The 25,461-nt window shown below is 36.4% G+C and overlaps 1 protein-coding gene across 10 annotated transcripts in view; it reads left to right on the top strand.

The window, feature by feature from the left end:
* The first annotated feature begins 7,502 nt into the window (after nucleotides 1-7,502).
* The window catches only part of Paqr3 (progestin and adipoQ receptor family member 3), a 98,772-nt gene continuing 80,813 nt past the window's right edge, over nucleotides 7,503-25,461 (top strand). For 6 of the 10 annotated variants that reach the window (XR_013092178.2, XM_076864888.2, XM_076864886.2 and 3 more), the window contains exons 1-5: nucleotides 7,503-7,873; nucleotides 11,573-11,735; nucleotides 16,219-16,374; nucleotides 19,255-19,452; nucleotides 24,293-24,383. Coding sequence is in view for 9 of the 10 variants with exons in the window: in XM_076864888.2 (XP_076721003.1) it covers nucleotides 7,689-7,873; nucleotides 11,573-11,735; nucleotides 16,219-16,374; nucleotides 19,255-19,452; nucleotides 24,293-24,383 (793 nt within the window). In the remaining variant the exon portion in view is untranslated. Of the gene's footprint in view, nucleotides 7,874-9,533; nucleotides 9,653-11,572; nucleotides 11,736-16,218; nucleotides 16,375-19,254; nucleotides 19,453-24,292; nucleotides 24,384-25,461 lie in introns of all 10 variants that reach the window. The other 4 variants (XM_076864889.1, XM_076864890.1, XM_076864891.1 and 1 more) reach the window with 3 other exon arrangements.

The raw sequence follows: 25,461 nt of genomic DNA, 5'->3' as shown, positions 1-25,461 counted from the left end.
AGTTAAATACTTGGGCAATAATCATGTGCAAATCTAATGTTTCATTTGATAACCACTTACCATCTAATCCTTTATTGTCTTTTTGGTCATCGCATCCTGTAATTTTTCCAAAAATGACAAGAAAAACACCTATCAGGAATGCTCCAAATATATTCACTGATGGATCAAATAATGGTACAGCAGCAATAGTTACACCTGATCAAACTTTTACATTTTTAGTACCCAAACAATCAGCTCAAAAGGTAGAGCTTAAGGCAGTATTACAGGCTTTTGTGATGTTTAAAAATTCTGTATTTAATTTATTTTCCGATAGTCAGTATATAGTTAATGCTATAGTATCCCTTGAAGATGCTGGTAGGATTTCCCCTTCCTCTACTATTTTCTTTTTGCTTTCCACTATACAAAGTCTAATCTGGGACAGAAAAGATCCATTCTTTATAGGACATATCAGGGCACATACAGGATTGCCTGGAGCCCTTAGTTTGGGCAATGATTTAGCAGATAAAACTACACATGACATACATATTTTCTCTACACTAGAAGAAGCTATAAATTTTCATAAAAAGTTCCATGTCAATGCTAATACTTTACAAAAGCGTTTTAAAATAACTAAGGAACAAGCTAGACAAATAATAAAACAATGTCAAAATTGTGTGACCTTTTTACCACAAGTTAATCTTGGAGTCAATCCTAAAGGATTGATACCTAACCATATTTGGCAGATGGACGTCACACACTTGCCAGAATTTGGAAAATTAAAATATTTGCATGTTACAGTTGATACTTCTTCTGGATTTTTGATGGGCTCCCTTCATGCCAGAGAAAAAACTAAAGATGTTATAGCTCATTGCTTACAAAATTTTGCCACTGTGGGCGTTCCAAAACAGTTAAAAACAGATAATGCCGCAGTCTGGCTGGGCACAATTCAGGAGCCACTTGTCAAAAGAAACTAACTTTATTTTTAGAACCACACAAGATAAACAAAACAGCTCCTCAGGAAAAAACCCTCAGAGCCCAACTGCCACCACCGGCTTCCCACAAGCCACACACCCCAACAACCTCTTCCTCCCACAATCCTCCTGCTCTTGAGGCCGACTGGCTGGGTCGCATGGGCGGAGCCAAAAAAGTTCCCCAATGAGCAGCTCCGTGGTCTGAAAGGGCAGGGAAACAGCCCAATGAGCATCACCGCAGAGGAGCCAATCAGCTAGATGTTGCTGGGGCTGCTGTGAGCCAATCATCAACTGGTAGTCTGAAAGGGCAGGGAAACAGCTCAATGAGCATCTCCACCGAGGAGCCAATCAGCTAGGTGTTGCTGGGGCCGCTGTGAGCCAATCATCAGCTGGCAGTCTGAAAGTTTGCTGCAGCCCCTTCGGCTGTGGCTCTCAACACTTTTTCAAAGTTCTGGAAGTCAAAAGCTCTGAATCTGTGAGGCAGGCACACTCACTCTGAAGGATCCTGGGGAAATTCTTCTTTGCCTCTTCCAGTTTATAGTGGTTTTTTGAGTTCCTTGGCTTATAATAGCATAAATCTATCCTTTGTCTCTAACTCCATATGGCATTCTTCTGAGTCTGCATGTCTCAAACATCTCTCTCCCTTCTCCTGTAAGAATATCAGTCATTGTATTTTAGGCTTTCCCTAAATCCAGAATAATCTCAAGATATAAACATAATTAGATATATCTTGGATAATTATTATATGTTGTATAATTATATATATTTGGATATATCTGTGTGGGGGGGGTTTACAGTTCACCCCACTTTAAGGGTTTTCTGGGAAAATGATTCATTCCAAATCTGGAGCAGTAAATGTATACAATAAGCATCTTAAGACACTGGATGGAAGGCAGCTATCAAAGAGTACTAAAGTCACGTCAAAACAAGTCAGGCTCATACTGACCAAAAAAGGGACAAATTGAGCATCAATGAAGAAAGATACTGCAATCAATTGGAAACTATCAAATATCTTTAAATTCACAAGTTCATAGCAAATTATTAAAATTGAATTAATTACCATATGTCCCCCAAAAGTTCATGTGTGAGTAAATGCAAGAATTTTCAAAAGTGAAATGATTAGATTATGAGAGATATGACCTAATTGATGAATTAATCTCCGATATAGATTAACTGGGTAGTAATTTTAAGCAGGTAGGGTGTGGCTAGAGGAAGTAGTTTACTAAGGGTACTTTGGGAAAGGTCCCTCTACTTCCTAGTTGGAATGCCCTGAGCTGCCTTCCTCCAACTCACCCTTCTACCATGAAGTTCTGCCTTACAACAGGCTCAGAGGTACAGAGTAAGCTGACCATGGACTGAACCTCTGAAACTATGAGGTCTCTGAAACCATGACCCCAAATAAACTTTTCCTTCTCTACATTGTTCTTGTTGGTATTCTGGTCACAACAATAAAAACACTTAACTAAAACAGTTACCTTCTGAAGATGACAGGGAATTAACTTACTGTCTTGAAAACTCAGTAAGGAAAATGAAATAATCAAGTTGCTGCTTGCTCTTTCGATATAAACTGTACTATGTGGTAACCAAATGATAAATGAGGTATTGTCTTATAAAAATTATTTAAACTAACAACTTGAAACAAAATGATAGAATTTTGTTATCGTTATTTCATAGTTACCATGAATTAATGGATCTGAACATGTAATGTCAATGGCTATAACATCAGGAAAGAAAAAAAAAACTTATATGCCTCCAAATGAAGATTTCTCAAACTCGTTTTGCCAGAGTGATCAAAAAGGGGTCTGATGAAACTTTTGGGTCCCATTGCCAATTTATAGGAAATATACAGGACACTTTGAATTGCATCATGATTCTGCAAACAGAATCTGAAATATAGAAAACTACTGGTTCTTTTACAAATAAATTCTAAGAAATGACAGGAATGAGAATCTATAAACAAAAAATAATTTAAAATACATATCATTTTTTAAAAAAAAATAGGCAAGAGTATGTCTAGGATACATATTTGAAAAACAAAACCATCAAAAACCTGAGGGAATGGTTATTATAAAACTTAGAACAATGATTATTTTTAGAGGAAGTGTGACATGAAGGGAATCTTGGGTGGCCGACAAAGTTCTATTTTGTTGTGGTTTATTTGTGCCTTATTTTCATTTTACAATTAAGTATTTTTGGAAATCATCCATTGAGTTTACATATTGTCAAAAGAAATTTCAATAAAGTTCTAAGAACAGAAGATTTCCCTGAGATGAAAGGTGCAGAGGGTAGTCAGAAATGGAAACAACAAAGGTAGACTACTATTTCTACAAGTATGGATGAGAATGGAAGGAAACTGATCTACAGTTTTAGAATGACGTAGGGCCAAAAGAAAGGTTTTCTCTTTTCTTTCTGTTTGTTTGCTTTAAAATGGAGTTTAAACATGTCTATGTGCCACTAGAAAAGAAAAAACTAGAGCAAGGTTGGAGGTACATCCTAGACAAAGATAACTGACAGAGCTAAGTGAGGAAACTAAAGAGAACATGATGCAAAAATTGCTAGCAGAAATGACCTGAAGCTAAGGTAGTCATTTCTACTGAAATAGGAGAAAAGGAAAAAAAAAAAAAAAACACTGTCTTCCTTTCCCTACTTCTAATTTTGAACTCCAGGAGATAAATGTCAGTATGCTCATTGTCTTTGGAACAATAACAGCAAATAAAACTTATATCCAGACCAAAAAAAAAAAAAAAAAAAAGAATGAGCTTTAATTTGGGGTGAGCTTAGAAGTAGAGAGCTAATAGCAGAAAAACGAGGAAGTTCCCCCTCTCCAACCTCTATTTTCTCTGTTAAATGGGAAGGAGATGATCTGCCTAATGTAGGTAGAAGGTGGGGAATATAAGATATCAGGTAAACTTTTAAAATATCCAGGTGATGTGGAAGGTTCCAGAGGACTGTAAATTGAATTTGTAGAGATATCAACCCATACCATTTTGTCATTTTCTTTATCAACCTGGGTGTAGAATTAAAGAAATAATAGTTAAATTTATTAACTGTTTGCTTGTTTTTTTTTTTTTCCTAATAAATCTATCTAAGCAGAGGAGTTGAAATCATTGACAAGGAACTGGTTGAGGTAACAAGGAAAGAAGCAAAGTGGTGGGTAACTAATAAAATGGGACCAAGGAAGGAAATGACTCCAAGATTTTTACATAATGCTCTATTAGTAACTGTTGTATTCTGCTACCTTTCCTATCCTCTACTATCCCCCCTCCCCTCCCATCTTCTCTCTCTACCCCAACTACTGTAATTCATTTCTCTCCTTGTTTTTTTTCCCATTCCCCTCACAGCCTCTTATATGTAATTTTTTATAACAATGAGGGTCTCCTTCCATTTCCATGCAATTTCCCTTTTCTCTCCCTTTCCCTCCCACCTCATGTCTCTGTTTAATGTTAATCTTTTCCTCCTGCTCTTCCTCCCTGCTCTGTTCTTAGTTGCTCTCATTATCAAAGAAGACATTTGGCATTTGTCTTTTAGGGATTGGCTAGCTTCACTTAGCATAATCTGCTCTATTTTATCCCTATTTTATCGATAAGAAAACTTAGATTAAGTAACCTGCACAAGGATACATTAAGCTAGCAAATGACTAAATAGAAATTCAAACTCAGATAGTATAGCTTCAAAGCTCAAAATCTTAACCACTAAGCCATAATGCTTCTCAAAAATTAACAAATATCATTAACATGATAATAAATAAATAATAAATATCATGAATGGTTATTTTATGCTATTGGGGATTCAGAACACAATACCCAAAATACATTGCTGTGGCATGCTGAGTTCTTTGAATTGCAAAAACTAAGTAGTCCCCCAAACAAGATCTCTCCTGTCTTCCTTTTTCCTTCTCCCATTCTCCTCATTTGGGTCATAGAAACTAGAATTTCTTCCCACTGAGGCAGGTAATAGAAGCCAGAATTCCTCTAAAACAGGCCATAAAACTTAGAAAGGTCACTTCCTGATCTTCCCTTTTCTGTGTGAAACATGATCATAAAGGAATTCTCTGACCTACCCTACCTAAAAATATGTCACAACTCCCCCATTCCAGAAAATTCCTGCCCTATACCCAAAGACCAAGAATAATCTGAGGTCTTGCTGGGTTCCCAACTCAATGTATTGAGAACCAGATCATGTCCCTTTTTCCCAATGATGTTTCTTTACAACTAGCCACTCTTTTTTTAAATATCAGACTTAGCATAAAAATACAGTTATTCCTGAATCTTTAGGAGTTCAACTATGTGACTTCCCTATTGCATAAAACTTTGGTAAATAAATTTGCTATGCTTTTCTCTTGTTAATCTCTTTTTTAAAAAACACGGTTGTCAGCCATAAACTTTGCAATGGATGAGGAAAAGATACTTCTATTTTTCCTTTATAATGCCAAACAATGGGATAAGGGCTTAACATACAAATCATATTCCCCCTGCTGCCATTACGGTTAAACATTTGTATTACAATTTCTAGCCAAAAACAAAGTTATAATTTTTCCTCTAAAGACCTGCAATCGCTGTGCCCTGCAGGCTTTTAATGTTTTACCTTTATTATCATTCACTTACATAGATTTTCTTATTTCATTGTGATTTCTTCAGTCCACATACTTGGTATACTATTTCAATTAAAAATTTCTCCTGTTTCTAGTTTAATTCTATTGTGGTCATGAGGTAGGAGAGAAGACAAGGACAGGAAGAAAGAAGACATGTGGGACAAAAACAAGAGTGGTCATTATTTAAAGTCCACTTTCACATGCTTTAAAGTCTCCATTTAAAGTCCACTTCTCCATACTTTGATCAGAAACAACACTAATTAAATCAATTATTAGACCTTATCCACAGGTCTATAAATAACCTCTCTCCTGACCTGGACCCAAAAGACAAACAGATCCAAGAATACTTTTACTCAACAAATTGACTTCTCTGCAATTTATATTCAGGATTTGATTACTCATCTACATAACATTCTTACAATCAAATTCTCAATGTTACACCAATGTAGTACTTTCTAAATTCACAAAGCCCCTTAATGGGGAAATCAATAGATTTTTCATAAAGAAAAATTAAAGGAAAATAAGCCCTAATAGGTAATGATTAACATGTTGAATTGTTAGGTAGCAGGTAGACATGATTACTGGGTCAGGGGTTTAAGAAAATACTTGGTACAGAGCAAATAGGTTAATCAAAAATAGCCCTGACTCACTGCTGCTGCAAGATCTGACAAGATAACTATTTCAGTACTCTTGCCTTATCTCAGCCCTAAAAACTACTCCTCTTACAACCATAGGAAGATAGATAAATTCAGGGGTTAACAACCGAAGGACAAGGATATGGTTGCTCAAAAGGACCTAATGGTTACAATATCCAAGAGCCTATGGAAACAACATAGACCAGAGATTACCAGACTTGGAAAAGCAGGATGATTAAGAACAGAGCCCACTACCCATAAATTCTGTAAAACCAGTTCCAATTAAAACTTGTCAGGCCAAGATGACCAAGAGTTGCCCTCAAGGTGGTTGTTAGCTTATGTCTGTCAGTCCAGAGCCCAGGGGTGATAACTTGGGTAGGATCTGCCAACAATCTCCCTCCTACCCCAATAAAAGCTGGGACACAAAGTGGATCCTCTCTGAAAGGACCCAGTCTCTCCCTTGAGTGTCATTTCTCCCTACTTCCTTTCCCCTAATAAACTTTACTATACTGTCCTGCTTGAAATCCTCTCATGCAAGGGCACAAGAGCCAAGAACACAACTGCTATCTCCGGTAAGATCTTATCTCAGGTATGACCTTCCTTATCTGAAAAATCAAAGTCACCAACACATGACTAAAATTACCTTCTTATGTCTCTATACTATAGGTATTACATATATAAATATGCCTTGCTAAGGTGAAACTGGTTCGTTCCTCTCCAATGCCCTCTCAGAGGCTGTACTTGTTGCTTTCTCTCAATAAAACCAATCTGTGCCTCCCTTCAACCGAACTTTAAGGACCTCAAGAACCTTTAGGGTTCCCTTTGGGAACGTCTTTCCTGACAGAGAACACACTCGGAGTGGTGTCCGTGAAAGTGTTGTGGCTGGTTTGGGTTCCTATTACATGTGCATCAAGTTTCCTCTATCTCCAACTACTCAGTACTGGTAGTAGTTTAGAAAACCTCAACGGTGCCGTGTGTGTGTGTGTGTGTGTGTGTGTGTGTGTGTGTGTGTGTGAGCGCGCGCGTGTTTTTCAAGGCATAAACCAGCCAGGGGTGAATCAAGTGTAGTTATTATTTTTCTGTTACCTCTTTTTCCCTTGATACTCAAAATATAGCTACTACTGCTTCTAATTAAAAACAGAAAATGAAGAAAACTACTAGTATTCCCTTCAGCACGGCGCTTCCACCTCCCCTCACCTGCGGGGGAAGAGCCAGCGCACCGCCCCAACGCGGAGCTCGCCGGCGCCGGAGCGCAACCCGTGGGCCACCAGGCCGAGGGGCGGGGCCGCGCGGCGTGTTGACGTCAGAGAGGGCCGCGACGCCGGCGGGTCCGCGGCGCTGATTGCGGCGGCTGGTCTGTGAGCCGAGCCGGGCCTGGGCAAGTGGCGGCGCCTTAGGACCTCGCGCGCGGTCCGCGGGCTCCGGGGCGGGGGCTCCAGCGGCGAAGCCCCCTCCCCGGGGAGGCGGGGCCTGGGCGAGCCCCCGAGGCACGAGCGGCGGCGGCCGGGAACCATGCATCAGAAGCTGCTGAAGAGCGCACATTACATCGAGCTGGGCAGCTACCAGTACTGGCCGGTCCTGGTGCCCCGCGGTATTCGCCTCTACACCTTCGAGCAGATCCCGGTGTCGCTCAAGGACAACCCGTATATCACCGACGGCTACCGGGCCTACCTGCCCTCCAGGCTGTGTATCAAAAGGTACAGTCTGACCCCCTCCTCTCACCTACACCCTTTTTGTTTAGTCTCTTCGCCGCTTTCCGGCTTTGCTCCGTGCCCAGCATTTCTTCGCCTCCCCATTCTGTCATCTCTTTTCTGTCGGGATATTTTATACAAGGAGTAATGATAGTAACAGTGATCATAATTGCCAACTCTCTGTGGCGCTTCGCTGTTTACAGAGTGCTTTTACATCCTTGATTTCATTTGGTGCTCATTGGGATACATGTTGGAATCCACCACACTGACAATGGCTACGCCGTTATTTGCCCTATGTATACCTAAGCTTTGTTTCACTTTAGAGTAGCCCTGTGGAAATTCAGATGGTTTGAGGCCAGCTAAAATACTTGTATAATAGGAAACAAGTTCACATTGCCATACATATATATTTAGAAAGCCCTAATTCCATTAAGCAAACACTTATGGAACCCCTGCTAGAAACTAGGCACTGTAGCAGATCCTTGAGAAAACAGGAGATGTGGCTCTTGTTCTTACCAGGCTACTAAGGTCTAGTCTGGGTTACATACATTAAAGAGATAATTACACTATTACATAACAGCCATTGTGGAAAATGCTGTATAGGAAAAGCACTGTAGCAAAGAGAGCTCTAATGGGGCTCCAGTAGAGGACCTTAGAAGCATTTCTAAGAAAGCAGTTTGTCATTCCAAACCTTTAAAATCAGTCTCCCTTGAAAGCCTGAAAAGAATCTGAAAAATTGCTGTTCTAGTTTTTAGAATACCTTTCTGTCAAAATTCTCTGTGTGTACTAAAATATAGAATCCCAACTGTAGTTACAGATGAGCTCCAGATCATTGTAGTGGCAAACCCCAGTGCTGGAATGTGGGCTCTTGAACAGCTCAAGCAGCTACCACAGTTTGATTCTTGATCTTTCCAGCATGGTCATTCTCCATCCTTATTTCCTTTTGTCCTGCCTTGAAAGTGTTTTTTGTGACTCACAGTCACAAGGTGACATCATTGTCCAGCCCTATAGCTTGAATGGATGGCTAACAGGACTTCATATTGTGAATCCTAATTATTATTTCACTTCTCAGTGCCTCCTGTACATGAGTGATTACATGAGAAATTAGAGCTGAACCCTGCTTAGGATGTGGAGTTCTATGAAGATAGGGCAGGCAGTGAGCTGTCTTAAAACATTTTAAACCCATCTGGCATTTGTCCTCAGTATTTTGATGTTTAGAACCCAAATCTCATGGAGGGGAAATGAAGTATAAAACATTAGATCTTGTGCTGTTGAGTCAGAAAAACTTGAGTGTCTCAAACCGACAATTAATAGCTGTGGGACTTTGTGCAAAAGGTAAAATCACTTTGCCTTATTTTCTCTACTTGTAAAATGAGGGTAATAAAAATATCTGATTTAGGGGGTAGTAGAAATTAGATGTGATTATATATGTAAAATGCTACACAGGGTCTGGTACCTAGGAAGCACTCAGTAGATGGTGATATTGTCATCTGTGATTTTGAACAGATAAAGGTAATGAAGATGATTATTGATTTTGAAGTAGAGTATGGGGGTGCTTAATTTTTCATGTAATAATAGTAGATCCTCTATTGGGGATATTCTTCTAAATGTTCTTCCCACCAGCTTGATCTTTTCCAGGTTTATCCTTTGTCCTCTTTTCTTTCAGCTTTCAAGAGTGACCAGGACATATTTTGGATATAAGAAGAGGTTTTATATATCCTAACAGTTCTGCTAATATTCTTTTAGTTGGGAGGAACATGGAAAAACCGTGTCTAGTTAATCGAGGTATACTGGGTTTTACAAAATAAAAAATTCTTAAGAAAAAAGCAGAGTGTAGTATTGATTATCAAAACAGTACTGTAAATTAGATGTTTTCTAAATCATTCCTTCATTCCCTCCCCAAGTAGTCTTTAAAGTAGATGCTGTTCTAGATAAAATCTAAGAATAAAGTTTCACTTTATTCTTGATGATCATTTGATAGTTTGAGACCTTGCAGTGCTTATCACTTATAACAATGGAAAAGTTAAGAAGAGCCGTGGTAACTGTTGCAAATTCAGTAAGAGTGATACATTAATGCTTACTAATAAGAATTTCTGGACCAGTGACCATCAAGACCTCACTTAAGCAGAAAGATAATATTTTGCTAGAGCAATGCAAAGAATATTTTAATCTTTAGTCATTATATCACCTCCCTGTAAATCAGATGAGTCTTGTCTATATCTGAAGAACCATTTCATGAAACTAAGGAAGGAACTAGAAGGAAGTTGCAGCAGCCTGTAATCCAGTTCCTTTGTTTCATAGATGAAGAAACTGAAGCCCAGAAATTTTAAAGTGACTTGTTCATGATTGCAGAGCTAATTTGTGGCTGGGATGGGAAGGAAACAATGAGCCTTTTGACTTCTGTAGGAAGGGTACCTTTTCCACCATCATGTACCTAAAACCAGACAGTTGTCAAGACATTTTCAAAGAACACAAATAGTATGCATATTTTGAGTAAACTCCTATTGTTCCTGAAAAGGATAAATACATGTTATCTGGAAACTAGTCTGGTTTCAAAACATCTATAGCAGAGTTGTTCCAGCAACTTCTTCAGGAACCTTTCCAATGGCTCAGTTTGTATTTATTCTGCTTCTCTAGGTCTATTTAACTTTGTATTTGTATTTAATGAGTATTTAGAAAGGTTTTGTTGTTGTTGTTGTTTTGTTGCAGTTTTTTTTTGTTTTGTTTTGTTTTGTTTTTTTTTTGGTGCTGGGGATTAAACCCAGGGCTTTGTGCATATGAGGCAAGCACTCTACCAACTGAGCTACATCCCCAGCCCTTAAAAAGGTATTTTAAATTTGTGTCTAACGTAATACTAAGCAGCTTTTCAGATACTGTTCTTTTTAAAAATTTTTATTTTATTTAGTTATACATGACAGTAGAAAGTATTTTGACACATCAAACATAGATGGAGTATAACTTCTCATTTTTGTGGTGGTGCATGGTGTGTAGTTACACTGGTCATGTATTCATATATGAACATAGGAAAGTTATGTCTGATTCATTCTACTGTCTTTCCTAATCCATCTCCCTCCCTTCCATTTATTCATTCTCCTTTTGTCTAATCTGCTGAACTTCTTCTCTCCACCCTCCCTTATTGTGAGTTAGTATCTGCATATCAAAGAACATTCAGTCTTTGGTTTTCAGATACTGATTATTGAAAGTCAGTGTTCTAGCTAAATTTTGAGTAAACTCCTAAACTAACAATAGGAGTTTACTCAAAATATTTGTGTTCTTTGAAAATGTTTTATCTGCAAACTCATATATATAGACATTAGTGAATGATGGGAGCAAGGCACTCTGCTTAGAAAAAATGGTGTCTTATAGATGAATGGAGAAATGTATGGTACAGGCTGTCAGGGAGCTGATAGGCTGAGGAATTTACATGTGAATCACTGTAATGGAAGGAAATTGTAACTATGATAATAGAGTTAAGCACCAAAATCAAACAAACAAACAAAAACTGTTAAGATGCTAGGGTTGGTGGAAATTTGGAAAAACTTAAAGACTAATTAAATGACATATCAAATTTTAAATGGTACAGATAGGGTTAAGGCCTTAAAGTAGCAATTATTAGGTAACTCCCCCAAATTTTCCCTGACCTTTGAGTGCTGACAGTTAAGTGAGCCAGTATGAATCTGAGCTGCATGTTTGTTTACTTTCCAGTTTGTTTATTTTATCTAATGAGACGGTAAACATCTGGAGTCATTTGCTGGGTTTCTTTCTCTTCTTCACCCTGGGAATATATGATATGACGTCTGTGTTACCTTCGGCAAGTGCATCCAGAGAAGATTTTGTAATTTGTTCTATTTGTCTTTTCTGCTTCCAGGTAAGTCATTTCACAAACACTGTTACTTATGAAGAGAACTTTCATCAGGCAGGCTTATGCATGTGGCTCACCACTTGCTTTGAAGAGCTCCCAAAATGGCAAATGGGTCAGCTTATTTTCTTTCATAAAATGAACACCAAAAAAGCCTGTTATTATCATGTATTTGTATGTTATGGGAGTATATTTGAAATTCACTGTTTCAAAGATTGAAAAAAAATTGTTTCTCTCCTCTTTATCATTTTAGACATCTCTGCTATAAGATTACGAATGTCTTATTGTACTCTTACTATCAGATTGAGTGGATCACTAATGTCAACTCAAAACTTGTTTGGGAAAATTTCTTAACTTTTTCGTATTTGTAATATACCTGTGATTTTTCATACCTTTACTTTTCATTCTGCTTTTATTTTACTGTCTTGTTTTTCTGATATTGGTCTTATGTTCTGTTGCTTTAATTTTAATTTCCTTTGATCCTTTTATACTTGCCTGGTTTCAGATACTTTCAGTTTCTGTTCCTCTCTGCCTCTCATATTAATTCCATTGCACTTGCATTTGTTTTCAAGGATTTATAAAAATGCCTTTAAAAATTACATTCAGCAGATTTTTCAAACAGATCATTTTAAAGCAGGAAACAAATATGGGCTATAGTCCTGTTGGCATTTTAAATTTTTAAAAAATACAGAGAATACCAAAAAACATGAAAATTTAAAAAAAAAAAAATCATCCCCTTTCATCCTGACAAAAGCAGACAGGACTTTCCACAGTTAACCTGTTGCTGCTATTTGAGAGGTGAATCTGTAAGTCAACTGTCCGAATGTTTTATAGCATGTCATTATATTCCAGACTTCATCATCAGAAATACTCCCCCTTTTTTTCTAATTGCAGTTTCTAGAACAAATTTCTTTGAGGAAAAAAGTACTCATTATTTCTGTATGATTAAAAATCAATTTTTAAAAAATATTTTTTAAATTATACTCTTTCTGAGGTTTAGTTTTTGTCCTGATTAGATTCAAAATACCTCTGGGGATCCATTTCCAGTTTCATAATGGAAATGAGTCAATTTCTTTATAGTTAACATTTTAAAATTTAAGTTAACATAATTAAGGTGCTCTTAATGATTATAAATAAGTATAAACTGGTTTGTAATCTACAGTTAGTTGTATAAATATCATCTACTTTGAGAATCCCTTGTGTTTCCCTCTACTCCAGGCCTGTCCTTTATCACTTCACCACCTTCCACACCTGATATTAGTTAAGAGAATACATATTAATTTCCATTTTGGCCCGAGAAAACAATATATTGTAAAACTAAAAGGGTTAAATAACTGTAACAACTGCCCAAGAAAAGATAGACTAAAAGTATTATAGTAACTTGCCTAGGATTATTCAGATGGAAATCAGTAAAATCGTGTTCTAACTGCTACTGCATATATCTATTACATGGTGTACCCCCTGCTTAAGAAAAATGAACACATCTTCCCTACAATAAGAGCACTTTTTTTTTAATTATAAAATTTTAATTAACTTGTTCACCCGAGTTTTTTGGATTCATTGGATCAGCAGGCAGCACAGTAAACCATAAATCTGTTCATGAATATTGACTTACATTTAATTTTTAAAAGACATGACTTTTTTTTTCTCACCTCTATTCACTCTTTTTGTTCAGTGCTTTCTTCCCAACCAGATTTGTAGAGTACATTTTGAATAGTAGAATGTAATTCAGGATTTGGAAGCTTTCTACAGATACTTTTATTTTGGAGAAGAGTGGAATCTGAGAATGCCTTTCCCCAAATTCAGTTCACTTATATTCAGTTCAACAAATATTTGTTGAATGCCTCCTTTGTACTTCTGGGCCCTATACTAGGTAGTGGTGATGCAATGCTGAGCAGAGAACCAACATGTTATAAGACCATGGCACTCATGTAGAAGGAGTGCAGAAAGAAAGTAAGGCAGGGCATTAAGCAGAATAAATACTATGTAAAAGCCCAAAAGCAAGAGACAGTTTAGCACTTCCTGGGCTTGCAGATGTTAGTCTTTATGTTTGAATCTTGGAAGAATCAAAAAAGGTAAGGGTAGGAAAGATGTGCAGGAAGAAGCCAGATCATGAGGTACTTTGTTATCAAGCCAATGAGCTTAGATGTACTGCCCCCACTGTCAGTAGCCTAGTATAGGCTCTTATTCCCAGGGTTATTTCTGTAATCTCCCACCTCAACCTATCTAGTCCTCATCTTGTAAGGGGGCACTTAAAATCTTCAATAGTATTATTGAACACTATAATTGTATGCCTTTGGTATCCCATAGAAACTTTCCGTGATAACTGAAACATACCCACTTTGCCAAATTTTTTTTCATTTTTTAAAGGAACTTTTAACAATAACATATTCCTTTTTAAATAGGGCACATTAAACATTGGCTAACTTTTTAAAAACTTGTGATATCTATTAACATTACTTCCCTCCCCCTTTGATGCATAGTTTTCCTCTTTTACTTTCTTTGCGACAATTGAATGAGCTTTATTATTGTTTCTTTTTTTTCCTATATGTATATATTTACGTAGAAATTCAAGCAAACAAAAAAGCCTGTGGAAGAAAGTAAAAGTCACACTTGACATTTTGGTTAAAATTCATCCATACATTTGTGTATGCATTTCTACCTGACAACTACCTACTGCTCATCTACATGTCTACCTAATTCCATGCCTAGATTATCTCTGCTTCCTGATTTGTATCCAATTCTTGTATCATTCTACACTATGACAATGAGATTTTTCCCTATCAATGAGAATACACACCACAAGCCTAATCTTAGAAAACTGTCAGCCTTTAAAGTTATGTTTAATTGGGATAGTAAACTCTGCTTGGTAACTTAGTAGCCAAAAAACCATAGACCAGTAAGGATTTTAGACAGTAGATGAAGAATTGAAATTGTGACTGAGTATAATGTTTATTGTTCCATTTTCTCCATACACATCCCCATTGACTTAGTATAGGCTCTTTTGTTATTGGTCTCTGAGGTAACCTCTCCCCTTTGCCTGTCTAATCTACACCATGTAAGAGGGAACATATAAAATTTTCTAAAGTATCACCTGTTCCATAATTTTGAAGTTGAAACTCCTTGATGTGTAGGACTTGTCATAATCATGAATGAATAAAGACAGGACATTCTTTAATGGTTCTGTATTTTTCATTGTTATTTTTCTTTGTGGACCCCCAATAAACCTGTGCATGTCTTCTTGTATGTTCCTGATGAGTATCAGCTGAACTCTAGCTTCTACAGGGGTGATAGTTCTTCTGTAATTCACCTTTCCTCCCTCTTGTACCACCCCACGATGCACAGATACACTCACAAACACCCTCCTCAATTTTCTAATTATGGTTTGCTGACTTTTCCTATGTAACTTCTTATAGTACTACTTCTTTACTTGTTTCTAAAAAATCTTTTCAAGAATAGAGTTTTTATCTTTATAATCAGCAAGCCATGATTTATTATATTTGGGGACAATAAAGCCATGTTTACCTTAGAATTTAAAAGTAAACTTTATACAGTGCATCTTTTATGCCCATGAAGTTTTAAGTAAAAAAAAAAAAGCAAGTTGCAGAACAGAACATATAGTGTGAGTCCATTTGATTAATTTTTAAAAGTGTATATTTATCTTGTATTTGCAGGCTTTTTTCCCTTTTGGGGGATGGGAGGGTAGTTGTTGGGTATTGATCTAAGGACCTTGAGCATGCTAGGCAAGTGCTTTAAAACTGAGCTACATCCCCAGGCTGCAGACTTCTATTCACAGTTTTTGGGCATATATATTGAAAATAAGTGGAAGGATACATAACAAATGTTATCAGTGTCTACCTTTGGGGAATAAATTGAGTGGGAAGGGCTTATATTTTTTACATTGTACAGTTCTATATTCTTTGATTTTCTTAAGGACACGTATTCCTTCTTTAAACTCATTCTTTAAACTTATTCATAGATCAAAATACCCTCATGTGATATTTTTAAAAACATTTGTACTGTGTAATTTCCCTACTTCTGTTTATAATTCTTATATAAAAAGTTGTTTTTATATAAAATAGCTATCATTTTAAATTTCCTTTTTTTGTGATTCTTATCCCCATTTTACACATGAGGGAATTGGGGTTTAGAGAAAAGACATGTCTTGCCCTACTGTAATCACAGAACTAGAATCCAAGGCAGGATGTATTTGACTTGAAAGCCTACACTGTCTTAAAAGCCTGCACTTTTGGGAGGGGGCGAGGGTACAAGGGATTGAACCCAGGGGTGTGTTACCACTGAGTTACACAGCTACATATCCAGCTCCTTTCATTTTTTATTTTGAGACAGGGTTTCACTAAATTGCTTAGGGCCTTGCTAAGTTGATAAAGCTGAAAGCCTGTATCCTTAACCAATTCCCTGAATATCATGCATGAATTACTTTAGTTTATTTTTGTTTCATTTTGTTAAGATTTCTTTTTATTTTCCATAGGTCTGTATGCTTTGCTCTGTGGGATATCATCTTTTTTCTTGCCATCGGTCAGAAAAAACCTGTCGAAGATGGATGGCATTAGATTATGCAGGAATTTCTATTGGAATACTGGGCTGCTATGTCTCAGGAGTATTTTATGCATTTTATTGTAATAATGTAAGTAGCTTTCACATTCTACTTTTCATGTGGGTCTCAGGTTTTCTTGCAGTGGTTCCTTTGAATTTCTGAATAAGTAACTATTTACAGAATAAACAAAAGAGTCTTGTGTAGGCATAAACTTATTTTTCAAAAGGCACCTGTGATCTCTAACATCTATTACTAGTTCCACACTTATTTCACTCCTTTTCCACTGGAAAAATATATATTTGAAGTTATCTCTGAAGCTTACTGTAGACATTGAATTATTAATTATATTCATATGGGTTACTTATATATGCACATTGCATATCTTTAATTTTTGTGTTTATAGAATTGAAGTTAAATAAAGTTAGCTTTTGATAAAATAATGAAGTTGGTTACCACTTTCCATTTCCCTTCATACTTTATTTCTCATTCACTGAAAAAAAAGAAAAGATATATCTGTGCATGTCTTGATGCATGTTCTTCTATAAGAAATATGTTTTCCTTTCCTCAGTCCTCTATTGCATAGTAGACCTAAAAACAGACCCCATGTGTTGTGAGGGTCTTTAACAACTATAAGATATGTCTGTTCCAAGTTCTGGATCAACTCTGCTTTCTGTCCCTAAGGTCCTAAAACTCAGTTTTGTCTTGTGCAAAGAAACATTTGCAAAACTGTTCAGATAGTATAGCACCTATCCTAAAAATGTTGCCAAGCCAAACCTTAAAAGAATATAACCTCTAACTCGTCACCTGCCCAAAGGCAAACTGAGCCATGAGCTCACCATATCTCAAACTCTCCCATTCAGAAAGTCTCTACTGACTCTACTCTTTTTCCTCTCTTGTTCCTATGATATTCTTTGATTTTTTTTTCTTTTGTCCTTTTTGTTACCTGCTTTTCAGCAGAAGATTACACTTCTCTCTCAAGAGCAATATGTTTACAGGGTAGTTTTAGTCCTTTTTCACAAGGAATAGAGGCTGGCCTTCCCAAGGCACCCTCCACGCATGATGCTCTAAGCTGTGGCTTATTGAGAAAGATTGGCTGCAGGACAGAATTCCTCTTACTCTTTGGGATTCTTAAATCTGTATGATGGCAGAGCAAACTATCAACATATTTAGTATATAAAACTAGTAAAGGGAAAAGTCATATATTAGGTTTGAATAAAAGAGCATTAATAATTGCATCCATTTAAACACATTTAAACATGAGCCACAGGCTAGGAATGTAGCTCAATGCACAAATCTCCCTGGGTTTGATCCCCAGCACCAAATAAAATAAAATAAAAAATCTTTAAATGTGAGCTTTTTGTTTTTTAGGCCTAATGATTTTGGGAGATAAGCATATAATTAAATATATATATTCAATTAACCTTGCAAATTGATTTGATTTTAGTAGTAAACTCTGTTCATATCTGCCCAGTTTTCATAACTTAATTATTTTGCATGAAACTGTATACCTTAAAAGAGAGGAAGCATGCTGATACTAAGAGCTTGTAAATGTAATCATTCATCATTTTAATTGTTTGCTTATCTCATTCTATATTTCTCTGAAACTGTTTTCTATTGACTTCCTAAACATTAAAGTGGGACACATCAGAAAAGCTAGAAAAAGAGAGCTACTAGAGCTAACACAGTCCATGATCATATAAAGGAAAAATTGCTTCTTCTCTCTGGTTTCTTATCGTTTCCAAATACTCAGTTGCTTTAGTGGCTCTTTACCTTTTAAGGAACACAGGCTGCTTTCAGAATGAGACAGAAAACTATGGACCAACAATCCAGGAGAAGGTGTATTTGGGAACACATCTAAAGAAACAATCCAAAATTGTGAATCAGGAGGTGTATAACCCTACAGAGATCCCTGGAGCCAAGTTAAAAGCTCACATCCTATATGTTGCTAGCTTTTTGAATTTCACTTCCAGCTTTCAATGTTCACTTAAATACTTAAATATTCCATAAACCTTTCAAACTTAATGTATTTTAAAGTGAACCTATTTTCATGTTCCTCATCATATATGCCCCAAACCTGGAACATTTTTGTTCATTTCCTTTATCAATGGAAGCCACTGTTGGCCTTTCAGGATACAAAGGGTGGAGCCTTCCACAGCTACTCTCTCACATATCCAGTTAGCCATTAAGACCTTAAGTGTATTTCAGAAATGCTTCCTCAGCCTGCTGCTCCCATCTTCATTCTTCAACAGAATTCATTTCTTTTTGAATAAACCTCTAATGTCTGTTTAGAAGGCTCCCTATCATTTCTTTGTTTTCTACACTCATGTCATTCGAAAAATGACCCTGTCATCCCATTCTTAAAGAACTCTGCTATTCCTGATTGACATGATAAAGCCCAAAATCTGTAGCCTGACTTTGCTGCCTTTCAGCCTCCTCCAAATTTCCCTGCTGCACTTGCTGCTCCTTTTCTTTGAAAGCTGCTCCTTCCCACATAATATTAGTTTAGATGTTGCCTCCATTGTGAAGCATTTTTATCCCAGGTAACATTGCTCTCTCTTCACTGGTTCTACAACTTTGTTTGAAACTCAGTTATAATATTTATCATTGAATTATGATCATTTGTTTACATTTGCCCCTCCCAGAATCTATGTGCTCATCCACTGGGAGAGTCTGTGTCGTGGTCTGCTACATTTTTATAGGACTTCTAACCATGCCTAGCGTGGTAATAGGTACTCAGGAAAATGCTTTTGTAGGAATAAATGCAGTCTCAGTAGCTCACTTGAGAATTTGATTTGTCATCCTACGAAACAATAGTTGTTTGGTATATGCATTTTTTTAAGAAAGATAAATAATCCTGTTTGGAATTGAAAATACCAAGTAGTTTGGAATGTGTTAAATATAAGCCAAAATTACTCTTTGCCTTCACTATTGTTAACAGCAGAATTAAAATTTGATTTTGTTTCATTTCAGTACTGGCGTCAAGTATACTTGATCACAGTGCTTGCCATGATTCTGGCAGTGTTCTTTGCTCAGATTCATCCCAATTACCTCACACAGCAATGGCAGAGGCTCCGTTCTATCATCTTTTGTTCTGTTTCGGGATATGGAGTAATCCCTACTCTTCACTGGGTTTGGCTCAATGGAGGAATTGGAGCTCCTATTGTACAGGTACGTTAAGTGTCATCAGTATTTGTCCTCATTTTTTTAATTTTCAATTTTATTTTGGGTAAAGTAATATAATCAGTGTGGGTGACTTTGTGTCATTTGAGAGCATATTTTTAATTATATGCTGACACCATAATTTTCACTGCTATATAAATAAGCATACCATTCAAAAGCATATATAAAGTCTGATTAGTACTTTTTTTCCTGAATGTCTATGAAGTAACACATTCTTATTTCTCTTTCTCTTACCTTTAGTGTATGAAATATCCAAGTCCTTATCTGTGGAGGACTTCAAAGTTTCTAGCTTTGTCTGCTGGATCAGTGATAATGCCAGTGATAACCAAAGTATAGAAGCAGGAACACTTGATATTTTTGGTGGGGGAAAGAGGAGTTAGAAAGGATTTTTTTTTGTTGAACCTGTTGAATTTGAGGTATCTATAGGAAATGAAGGTAGACACAGGGTCTGGAATTTAGGCCAAGTTTGAGACTAGGGGTAAAGATTTGGAAATTATCATCGTATTGGTTGCTGGAGTCAAAGAAGCATATTCAACTCATCAAGGGCAATATTTTGCAAAATAAAAGAAGAGCTATTGATATCAGGTATTATAGAATATAGTTAATATGCATTAGAAAGAACCTCAGTGAAAACTCAACATTCTTGAGATTATGATTAGAAATAAGACTTACATCCTTAGAGATACATATAAAATTGCCAAGTATGTGCTACGGAATAAAACCGAAATTTTCTTACATGAGTACATATACCAAGAAAGCTGGCAGAATGCTGGGAACAGTAGTGGACACCTACAATCCCAGCCAGCTGGAGGTGGGGATGAGGCAGGAGGATCACAAGTTAAAGGCCAACCTCACAACTTAGTGAAATCCTCAGCAATGTAACAAGACCCAGTCTCAAAATAAAAAAAATAAAAAGGATGTAACAGTGTTAAAGTACTGCTGGATTCAATCCCCAATACCAAAAGGAAAAAAAAAAGAAAAAAGAAAATGAAGCTGGCAGAAATCATGTATATTTTTTGCATTGAGGCCTTTAGTCTGGAATGTGGGATTTTAAAAGCAGGCTTTTTTAAAAAGGAATCCATTATTAGTAAGAATCATGCATTAATAGAAGAGGAAAAACTATTAGTAGTAGGCTTACATTCACTTACATGAAGTTGGCAACAGTGTGGTGGGAAGCACTTGGATATACACTGAAAACAACGAATATTCTATGACAGTGAATCAGTGATTTAATCTGGTTCATTTGAGGACAAGGGTCATGCTTTCTTCATAAGATTAGGAAACTGTAAGAACAGTGAGATAGTAATGATGAGGGATGTAAATGATCCTCTCTGTGGGAAAACATTTTCTGAGAGTTTTTTTTTTTTTTTTAAGAGAGAGTGAGAAAGGGAGAGAGAGAGAGAATTTTAATATTTATTTTTTAGTTATCGGCGGACACAACATCTTTGTTTGTATGTGGTGCTGAGGATCGAACCCGGGCTGCACGCATGCCAGGCAAGCGTGCTACCGCTTGTGCCACATCCCCAGCCCCTTCTGAGAGTTTTGATACCCTAAAAATAAGAAAATAGAATAGGAAGCTGCCACTGTAAATTTAGTTCCAACAAATGGATAACTTTTGTTAATACAGAAGTAATTAAAATTTGGATGTGGTGAACACATCCTTTTAAGCTTATAATAATAATAATAAGACAAGACCTATTAATTCAATGGATATTAAAGAAATGTAGGGAAAAAATGAGAAATTTTTTCATGTTTAAAAGTTTAAAATTGAAATATGAAATAGGAAGACAATGGTTATTAAAGATGAATTCTAATATGATCATGGATCATTCCAGTGAGAAAACAAAGGGAAACTTTCAGAAAATTCTCTAATAAGCTTTAATATTTAAAAGCTGTAGAGGTTGTTACAAAAGGTGAAAAGTTCCAGAAGGGATAATCCTAAGAGGTGGGGTGAAGTTGTATTTTCTAGAAAGTCTTGAGAAATCTGAGGTTAATTAATCTGAGGAATCTGGTAATTCTCATGTATGTATTTGAATTAGGAAGAGAGATAACTTGTTTTTATTTCTCAAATGGATTTTTGATAAGTTTGTTTTATAATCAGAATTAAGATCAGTATGTATAAGATATAGCTGGCTATTTTCTCAAGGCCAGGAAAACTTATTTTATATTTGTTCTTTTTAGCAATATATGACAGTAGAATGTATTTTGATATATTATGCATGCATGGAGTATAACTTATTCTAATTAGGATCTCATTATTGTGGTTATACATGATGTGGAGTTACAGTGGTCTTGTATTCACATATGAACATAGCAAAGTTATGTTGGATTCATTCTACTGTCAATCCTATTCGCATACTCTCTCCTGCCCTTAATTTCCCTAATTCAATGACTTCTCTTCTCCCCCCACATTATTGTGTGTTAACCTTCTGCATATCAGAGAGAACAATGGGCCTTTGGTTTGGGGGGATTGGCTTATTTCACTTAGTGTAATAGTCTCCATTTCCATCCATTCACTAGCAAATGCCATAATTTCATTCTTCTTTATGGCTGAGTAAAATTCCCTTGGGTATATATACCACATTTTCTTTATCTATTCATCTGCTGAAGGGTACCTAGGTTGGTTTCATAGCTTAGCTATTGTGAATTGAGCTGCTATAAACATTGATGTTGCTGCATCACTGTAGTGTGCTGATTTTAAGTCCTTTGGGGTATATGCCAAAGAGTGGGATAACTGGGTCAAATGGTGGTTCCATTCCAAGTTTTCTGAGGAATCTCCATACTGCTTTCCAGAGTGGTTGCACCAATTTGCAATCCCACCAGCAATGTATGAGTGAACCTTTCCTTCCACATCCTCACCTACATTTATTGTTACTTGTTTTTTTGATAATTGCCATTGTGCCTGGAGTGAGATGAAATCTCAGTGTAGTTTTAATTTGCATTTCTCTAATTGCTAGAGAAGAATGTTGAACATTTCTTCTTCTTTTTTTTTTGATCATTCGTATTTATTTTTCTGTGAAGTGCCTGCTTAATTTCTTTGCCCATTTATTGATTGGATCATTTGGTTTTTTGTTTTGGTTTTTTTGTTGTTGTTTGTTTTGTTGTTAAGTTTTTTGAGTTCTTTATATATCTTTGAGATTAATGCTCTATTTGAGGGGCAGGTAGCAAAGCTTCTCTCCCATTCTGTAGGCTCTGTCTTCATGGTCTTGATTGTTTTCTTTGCGTGAAGAAACTTTTTAGTTTGATACAATTACATTTATTGATTCTTGGTTTTACTTCTTGCACTTTAGGAGTCTTGTTGAAGAATTCAGTTCCTAAGCCAAAATGATGGAGAGTTGGGCCTACATTTTCTTCTCATAGGTACAGGGTCTCTGGTCTAATGCCTAGATCCTTGATCCATATTGAGTTGAGTTTTGTGCAGGGTGAGCTAGGGGTTCAGTTTCATTTTGCCTACATATGGATTTCCAGTTTTCCCAGCACTATCTGTTGAAGAGGCTCTTTTTTTCCTCTAATGTGTGTTTATGTGCCTTTGTCTAGCATGAGATAATATTTTTGTGGGTTTATCTCTGTGTCTTCTGTTCCATTGGGCTTCATGTCTGTTTTGGCAATACTATGCTGTTTTTGTTACTATAGCTCTATAGTATAATTTAAGATCTGGTATTATGGTACATCCTGCTTCATTTTCTCAGTAAGGATTGCTTTGGCTATTCTGGGCCTCTAGTTTTTCCAAATGAATTTTGTGACTGCTCTTTCTATTTCTATGAAGAACATCATTGGAATTTTAATAGGGATTGCATTACATCAGTATAGCACTTTTGATATGGCCATTTTGACAATATTAATTCTGCTTATCAAAGAACATGGGAGAGCTGTTCATCTTCTAAGGTCTTCAATTTCTTTCTTTAATGTTCTGTACTTTTCATTGTAGAGGTCTCATTTCTTTTGTTAGATTGAGTTCCAAGTATTTTTTTTTTTTTTTTTGAGCTGTTGTGAATGGGATGGTTCTCCTTATTTCTCTTTCAGCTAATTCATCATGGGTGATTAGTAAGGCAATTGATTTATTAGTGTTAATTATATATCCTGCTTCTTTGCCAAATTCATTTATGAGTTCTGGAAATTTTCTGGTGGAGTTTTTATTTTGGGGGGGTGGTCTTTTAAATACAGAATCATGTCATCAGCAGATAGGGATAGTTTGAACTCTTCTTTCCCTATTTGTATCCCTTTAATTTCTTCCTTTTGCCTAATTGCTCTGGCTAGAGTTTCAAGGACTGTGCTGAATAGAAGTAGTGAAAGAGGACAACCTGTCTTGTTCCAGTTCTTAGAGGAATGCTTTCAATTTTTCTCCAGGAAAACTTTTCTAATAGAGCATCAGCAGTAAGATAGAGTGCTTGATATCCAAGAGAGAACCATTTTTTTTTTCTGTGATATAGGAAGATTTTTGTCTTGGACCAAGCTGTGTAGATCATTTCTGATTATAAGTCACTAGTCAGTAGTCTCTTGGCTTACTCATTATAAGCCAAGAGACTACTCCATTCCCATATGTATCCAACCCAGATGCATACATTTTAGAGGATTCAGACACACTAGGACCTTCAGCAGCATAAAGCCCTCACTCTTTTAGTAGCCTAACCTTTAGGGCATCCACTGTGCTCCATTTCTGTGGACTTCTTCCTGAAGAATGAAAATCAGGCTTATTATTGGAGATTTACTATAGAACAATTCAGATTGAACAGTCTTAAATTCTACCATCATATTCATAATAAATTGAGACTTCAGTAAAGTAGAAAGATCTGTGGAAAAAAAAAAAAAAACATGTTTTACTTTTCAGGATTTTGCTCCTCGTGTAATTGTGATGTATGTGATTGCTCTTCTTGCTTTCCTATTCTACATCTCCAAAGTTCCAGAGCGGTACTTTCCAGGTGGGTGTTCTTTCACAGAGGTTTTGCAGCTTTATTCTTAAGTATAAGCTTTAAGTAAATGCTTCACAGAATCAAAACTTAGATTTATTTTTCAGCATTTTTGATTATAGGGTAATTCTATTCCTTAATGTTATATAAAGCCCTACCTTTCAAAGGGCTTTCACATGCTCTTTCTCAGAGTATGAGTTGAATCCAATAAGTGGTGAGGGTCATAAAACAATAGTCCCCCCTTATCTGTGATTTTACTTTCTGCTTCCTATTACCCAGAGCTAAGAAGAATAATAAAATTGATGAGTCTGTTTGTCCCCAAGATAGTTATAAGCCAGTCACTTAAGAAAAGGATAATTTTCTACATTATTCAGTTCAAAGAAAAGTGTTTCTGATGGAAAATAACAGAGAGGATACTGGGTGGAGTGATTATTCTCCAAAATATGTATTTGTTTTGACACTCTATCTCTGGAGTCAGATTGCCTGGAAATACTATATCAGCTGCATGAGCCAAATAACTTAAACTTTTGCAGCTCTAGTTTCCTTATATGAAACACAGGGATAATACTTATTTGGGGTTCTTGTCAGGATTAGATGAGAAAATGAACATAAAACAGCACAGTTCCTAACATGTCGTAAGCCCTCAATAAATGCTAGCAATTAGTATAATGATATCACTCAACTTGGTCTTCAAAGTGAGATATGTAGTTTAATGAAAGGCAAAATGATGCGAATCCAGGTAAGCCTTAGCTTGACTCAAGAACAACTTTTATGTAGTACATAGTGTTTTCTTTTTCTTTTTTAATTTGGAAGACAGAAAACAAGGATTTGTTTAAATCCAAACTGCAAACTCAGTGCTCCTTCTTCCTAGGTTAGGAATCTCTTCCACAGTGAATTAAAGACAGGAAGGAGAAAATATGAAAAACCCTGGAATAGAGAATGAATCCACCACAGATTCTCAGGCATTCCTCTGTACTTGATTTTTCACCCTGAGGTTTGAATAGGAATGGGAATACTAAGAGCCTGAGTGTGTACACATCAGGCTGTGGGAACATTACTAGGATATGCTCCTGAATTGAAGATCAACTAT

Source organism: Callospermophilus lateralis, chromosome 8 (genome assembly GCF_048772815.1).
Source record: "Callospermophilus lateralis isolate mCalLat2 chromosome 8, mCalLat2.hap1, whole genome shotgun sequence".
In the NCBI taxonomy this organism is placed as follows: Eukaryota; Metazoa; Chordata; class Mammalia; order Rodentia; family Sciuridae; genus Callospermophilus; species Callospermophilus lateralis.
Note: the sequence above shows the minus strand (reverse complement) of the source record. Positions and strands in the feature narration are given on the sequence as shown.